General features: G+C 42.5%; 1 protein-coding gene across 1 annotated transcript in view; it reads left to right on the forward strand.

The window, feature by feature from the left end:
* Positions 1 to 6,432, forward strand: part of LOC306789915 (sodium-dependent lysophosphatidylcholine symporter 1-B-like) — a gene marked incomplete at its 5' end in the record, with an annotated part of 11,024 nt that extends 4,592 nt beyond the window's left edge. Inside the window, 11 exons of the mRNA XM_079286000.1 lie at positions 1 to 117; positions 225 to 303; positions 393 to 538; positions 645 to 735; positions 1,351 to 1,466; positions 1,864 to 1,947; positions 3,490 to 3,573; positions 3,673 to 3,785; positions 3,878 to 4,021; positions 4,257 to 4,433; positions 4,732 to 6,432. The exon at positions 1 to 117 is cut by the window's left edge and continues 7 nt beyond it. Coding sequence (XP_079142126.1) covers positions 1 to 117; positions 225 to 303; positions 393 to 538; positions 645 to 735; positions 1,351 to 1,466; positions 1,864 to 1,947; positions 3,490 to 3,573; positions 3,673 to 3,785; positions 3,878 to 4,021; positions 4,257 to 4,433; positions 4,732 to 4,774 — 1,194 coding nt within the window. The 3' untranslated portion in view covers positions 4,775 to 6,432. The remainder of the gene's footprint in view (positions 118 to 224; positions 304 to 392; positions 539 to 644; positions 736 to 1,350; positions 1,467 to 1,863; positions 1,948 to 3,489; positions 3,574 to 3,672; positions 3,786 to 3,877; positions 4,022 to 4,256; positions 4,434 to 4,731) is intronic.
* Between the last annotated feature and the right edge of the window lie 217 nt (positions 6,433 to 6,649).

Below are 6,649 nucleotides of genomic sequence, written 5' to 3' on the forward strand. Positions count from 1 at the left end.
TGCTCTACTCCGTTTGCGGTGCTGACTTACTTCCTGATCTGGTACGTGCCTCCTTTTGAGCAAGGGAAGGTGCTCTGGTACCTGGTCTTTTACTGCCTCTTCCAGTCAATGCAGACGGTTAGTATGTCACGTTGACATGCCCCACCACTTTGGTCCCAGTGTGTGTGTGTGTGTGTGTGTGTGTGTGTGCACCAACCTAACTGTGTGTTTGTGTACGTTTGCAGTGCTTTCACGTGCCATATTCAGCCCTCACCATGTTCATCACTAACGACCAGAAAGAGAGGGACTCTGCCACCGCTTATCGTACGTCAGCTCGCCTGCGTGATCAAAATGCTTTTACACACGCGTGTCGTCTTTCTGGCGCTGACGCTCCATTTCTGTGTTGCTCGCAGGTATGATGGTGGAGGTGCTGGGCACAGTTCTGGGCACAGCAATCCAGGGACAGATAGTAGGTGGAGCCACAAATTGTCCCACTGAGCCCGACGACCTGAACGGCAGAACCTCAACCAACACGTCCAGAGTTTCACTGGATGAGACGGTGAGTCTCTTAAATCTTTTGCATTGTGTCCGGTTAAATTATGATCTTTACATACAGCGTTTACATGAGTGCTAGTCGACGCTAATTCAGTGTTTTCTGTCCTCAGAAACAAGCGTATTTGATTGCTTCGGGGGTCATCTGCATCATCTATGTCCTCTGTGCAGCAGTCTTGTTTTTGGGCGTGAAGGAGCAAAAAGGTATGAATCCATGAACTACAAGTGAGAAGCTATCACTTGTCCAATGCCAAGGTGGAATATTTCAAATTAAAAGCAGAGCTTTAGACACATAACGTGGACTGGAGTCAGACCTGAGGCCTTGAACACCAATGAGTCGTGGCTTCAACTCTTACTTTTCCTGACCACGGATATAGTCAGAATCAATCTGACAGCAGCCGATCGCGTTGCGTGAACAGTGCACATACAAGCAGACTGACGACAGCTACCTCATCATCATGCACGTTGCTTTTTCTGTCACCTATCAGCACATCTCTGGTAAACACAAGATTAAAAGTGCTGTTTTATTGTGATTCCTTGTGGAGAAACTCAGTTCTACAGATCTGTCAAATAAATAAACGTATTGATTATTTGACAAAATCGTATGAGTGTAATTAGATGTCTTTGTTCGAGGACAGCCCTAATGACTTGTTTAGGATTCGAAACGCAAAATTTAGGACTTGATTGAGGACTTCATAGCCAAGATTTGAGTCTTACTAGTGTCTTGCAACCCATGACTTTGTCCCTCTGCATCAGTTGTCCTCGGGAAACATTTATCAGCTGTCTTATCTTTGTTCTCTTCTCCTCATTGGATTATAGAGAACGGGCGGAAAAAAACCCTGCTTACCTTCCGTCAGGGCCTGTGGCTGGTGATGAGCTACGGACCGTACATAAAACTAGTCATCGGCTTCCTCTTCACCTCTCTGGCCTTCATGGTAATACTGTGTTTCGTTATCTCACTATCTCTCATGCTGGATACAGAAGGTATTGATGAAGCCATGGTTAAAGGAATAATTCAACATTTTGAGAAATAACTTCTTTTTGTCGAGCGTTAGAGGAGAAGATAGATGCCACTCTCATATGTGTCTGTTAAATGAAGCTATAGGAAGTATTTATCTTAGCTTAGCTTAAAGACTGGAAACGAGGGGAAGCTGCTAACTGTCCAAAGATAAAACCACAACTTGTGGTGATTAAACTTCTGATTTTATGTGTATTAAACAAACTAAATATAAAGTGGAATTCCCAAGATGTCGAACTATTTTTTATTTATTTAATCTGTATCTGTAGTTTGCATGAAGATGCATCTTATTCATTTGTTTTTATTTTTTACAGTTGCTGGAGGGAAACTTTGCCCTTTTTATCACCTATTCTCTCGGCCATAGGAAAGACTTCCAGAATATTCTCCTGGTCATCATGGTGAGTTCTTCTGTTTTCCACTGAAGGGCTGTTGACCTCCATGTAAAAGCTCTAATCAGTATGATGTTTGGAGGACATCTGCAGCTTGTTTGGCTGTCCTCGTGGCACAGCGTAAGCGCCCAGTGTTAGTGGGGTGTCCAGCCCGTACTCTGAGGCCTTTCCTCACGCGAGGAGGCGCATGGTACCGGGGCTGAAAGGGCAGATTTTCAGGGTGAGAAGAGGTGTTGTTTGGGCTCCTGGGAACCCGTCTCCCAGTCACACACTCGCTTGGCCTGAGCAGGAGATCGGGGCAGAGACGGTCACACGGTGGCGCTTTGGTTGCCCTGGCGATCCCTCACTGCCACCATTGGTTGCGCCCTCCTTTCCATCCTCTTCTCGCTGCTTTCTGCTCTGGTGCCTTTCTCTCTGATTAGAAGGGAAACATTCTTGGGCACCATGTATCATATTTGGAAGGATGGGATTTAAGGGGGGAAAATGAAATATTTTCCATTGTATCGGCCCGCAGTTGATCTGTCGTGTTACTTTCCAAGTTGTCAGTAGGAAGTTCTTGTGTGGTCACTGGTTGACCAAGTTTGAACTGGAGGTCAGAGGTTGTCTGCCCCCTGCAGGGTTAAATCAAGACTACACAAAGCACATTGTGCCCTTGTCCCTTGACCTCCTCCTGCAGTGGTCCCTTTATTCTTTCCAATTCCTTTGTTCATTTTCACAAAGTTATCATTTAGGTAACATTTAGGTTCCATTGCGCCCGATCTGCAGCCCTGTTTATAGATATGCTGAGATCGTATAGTGATGCAAGTCCATCATGCAGCTTTGTTTTTTGGATGAGAATGGGAGTTGTTTTTGTCCAAAGAAGTCAATAAAGGTCTTATATTTGCATGTAAATGTTTCAAAGGAAAATGCATGCATGGAAACAAAGAAATCCTCCTAAAACAAAGTTGTTGAAATACATCATCTATTATATGAGACCATATACAACACAACATATTGCATACTTCAGCCAAGACCTAACATTTCAAACTAAACGTTTATTTTAGTCCCAGATCATTACCTGGGCAGACAGGTTTATCAGAATTAAAAGTTACATTTATCGTAACATAATAAAGCCTCAACACCACCCAAAATACAGAGGACATCACCTCCGTGTCCTCGAGGTTCACTGAGGCTCTGATCAAACCTCACTGATAACAATGCAAGTGATACAAGTGGCAATCCTTCACTTGAGTTTTCCTCCAGCATATAAAATGTTATATTATCTGCAAACAATGCGAGAGTGGAGATACATATTTTTCTCTGTTAAATTTAGATTGGTAAAAAAAAAAATTTAAATCCATATTGCTTTAAGAATTGAATGCCTCTATTTTATACAATATATGAACAAAGCTAATCTGGCTACATTTCATCTGATGTTTTCATTATTAATTTGGTTCACGTGAATGATGAATACTCAATCCTAAATTAACTGTGTACATCACTTGTCCTTTTGTTAAGCATGTGTAATGAGATTTAATGAAACAACAATACTGATAATTCATTTTTTTCCAGCTTTCCGGGACACTAACAATCCCGTGGTGGCAGTGGTTTCTGACCCGGTTTGGGAAGAAGAAAGCGGTTTACTTTGGCATCACGGTGAGCAGAAATAAGTTGTTTTATGGGGCAACAAAGTCAATAAATCAAACAGGATGTGTTGTTATGTAATTGCTCACATCCTTCTCTCTCTTCCCGCAGTGGGCAGTACCTTTCATGATCCTAATCGTCTGCATCAAGAGCAACCTGATCATTTCATACTTGGTCTCAGTGGCGGCAGGTGTGAGCGTGGCGGCAGCTTTCCTCCTGCCCTGGTGAGTCCCAGTTCATGCACAGAACCCATGAATCAACATATCTGTTGATTGTGCCTCGAGTTTCCTTCTAAATGTTGTGTTCATGCTTGCAGGTCAATGCTTCCCGATGTAGTGGATGACTTCAAGGTTAAAAACCCAGACATCCATGGCTACGAAGCCCTCTTCTACTCTTTCTACGTCTTCTTCATCAAGTTTGCCTCTGGAGTTTCTCTGGGTGTCTCTACGCTCAGTTTAAAGTGAGTTGGCTGATTTACATCTGTCGCCACGTTGTCATAAATTATTCCCATGTACATTTATATCGTCTCTGTCATGCTTAATAACATGTAAGCTTATGCCTCTAACGCTCACAGAGATTAGCTCAATGTTACAGCTCACCAGACCAGTGATCATGTGCTCAACAATCACATAATCCTTCAACAGTCTTACCAAACTGTACTCCCATCAGCTCAACGTTTCTCCCTCTATCTGCAGATTTGCCGGCTATGTGACTGGGAGCTGCTCACAACCAGAGGCGGTCAGTTTAACCCTGAAGGTGCTGGTCTCTCCCGTGCCTGTCGTTCTTATAGCTGTGGGGCTGTTGATATTGAGGACGTACCCTATTGATGAAGAAAGGAGGCAGGGCAACCGAAAACTACTGCAGGAAATGCGGTAAGTGAAATGGAAATGCGCACACCAGCATTTGACAAAAAAATACAGATGTTTATGCTTAATTCGGTAAAACCACACCAGGCTAGACACCTGTTGTTGTGCAGCAGGCCGTGTGCCGCAGTGAACAAACCAGAGAGATGCTCAATTAAATGCCGCTCTCTATACCTGAGCTAAATCCTAATGAAACCTTTTTTTAAAAGCTGTTTTGCTCCGGTGTTGGCAGGTGTTTTTTTCACCCTGTTTGGACAAGCCAAGTCCTTTGTGTGTGACTCCTGGCTGTTCTCCCGTCCTTTGACAGGGACTCCGAGTCTGAAACTTCAGCACTTGGGAGCAGCGTGTAGCCGCAGAGGACGAGGACGAGCCAACCACCACGGCCGCTTTAACAGGTGTGTCAAGGGACACGACCGCCAACCATCTGGACTAACGGAGACCACAGACCACTGCTGCCCAAACATAATCAGCATTCACCAGCTCCCCACCAGTGGATCACACAGGTCTACGTCGCCCTCTAGTGGCCGGCCAGTGGCATCTTATGTGTGGGACAAAGTATCTTCTGTGGCCTTTGTCTCCAGCTGTGTCCCAATTAATTAATTCATATTAATTAATTAATTAAAGTCACCTGCTAAAACTGAAAAACATACACAATTTATAAATCATTCGTGTATTATTTTGTCAGGTAGTGTAGAACCAAAGTCTGGGGTTAATGACTTTTCTTGTTGCTTTCACTTCCAAATATACTTTTTCCTTTTCGAGGTTTTCCTTAACAGTTTAGGTGAAACACAGCACTTGTCATTTAAAAGGAAGATCAAACATGTTTTGTTGGCACTCAACATATACAGCTCCTATAAGCTCATGGGAGCTGTAGTTTTACTCAACAAAGAGAACTCAAACCTGTTTTTCCAAAGAGCTGTGACTTTATTGTTTACTGAGATGTTCCTGTAGCTGCTATGTTAATTACCTCGACTAGTTGTGAGCAGCGGCACCATTGCATTGTGGTCATTTTTACACTCCAGTGTGAATGCACCTCCTAGTGAAATACTAGGTTGTATTTGGGACACAGCGTGTGATTTGTGTTCTTATGTATTTGTTGGTTTACAAGATCAGACCGGCACTCGACTGGAGTGTGATACTTTGGTGTTTACAATGTCTTGGGTCACTTGTGTTCAGGCAGTGCTCTGAAGGAAATATACAGTATCAGCCCTTATTTATAAAGGGCATACCAGCACTATTCCCCTAATTGGAGTTGTATGGTGCTGTCCTACCTGTCATTGGTTGTTGCCGTTTCTTGTAGATTATTTCAGAAAGGCAAAAACAATAAGTTTACTTTCATCTTCTGAAGGGGGAAAAGGCACCTTGTGGTATAACGTACTGTATGTCTGAATCACTGCCTTACACACATCTTGAATACTTTCTGTTGCAATTGTTACTCCGATTGTTTTGCCATCCCACCTTTTTTTGTGCTTTAGCATTTCAGCCAATCTCTGTCATGTTTACATGACATTTCTGAATGTGCGTTCAGTGCAAAGTCAACTCCAGTATGAAGTTATTTCATCAAGCATCTTTCCACTTTCCAAAGGGAAGGAATTGCTTTATTTAACAATTTATTGAAACAAACTATTTTAAGGGATTATAATTTAGCTTGTAAAAGCACACGTGTATGGAAATGTATGAACAGTGAATGGTTGTTGATGGATATGTGAGTGATTTTCAAGTCCTGTGGAAAACGTTGAGACCATCACAAGAAAATAGCACAAATTGGTATAATGTGATAAACAAGCAGCCTCTGGCAGTGTTGTGACGCTTAAAATCAGCTGCCCAAACCCAGTTTCTTTCTAATATAAGGTTACTGGAGGACATCTGTCACATTAAATGGCTTCCTAGAAAAGCACATTACATCTCTCCTGATGCTGCTATATGTATAATATGTAAATAGTCTTTTCCAAGTTTGATCAGAAAAGATACATTAATGCGCTGTAAATTTGTAATTTTAAGTCTGTGAATAAAGTTTGCCAAAATAAAAAAAAGCCTGTTAATGTCTTTGCAATAGCCAAGACTTGTTTAGGCTTACACCTTGATGCTTTGTTTTTTTTGTCAGATGAAGTAGAATTAAATTCATGTAAGTTAGCAACTCAATGGAAGGCACAGTGGCCTGTGGGCCTAATATTTGGCCCCTTTGATCAAGCTGATGATTTCTGTTTATTAGTATCTAAACCCAC

Source organism: Melanostigma gelatinosum (assembly GCF_949748355.1).
Source record: "Melanostigma gelatinosum genome assembly, chromosome: 16".
NCBI lineage: Eukaryota > Metazoa > Chordata > Actinopteri > Perciformes > Zoarcidae > Melanostigma > Melanostigma gelatinosum.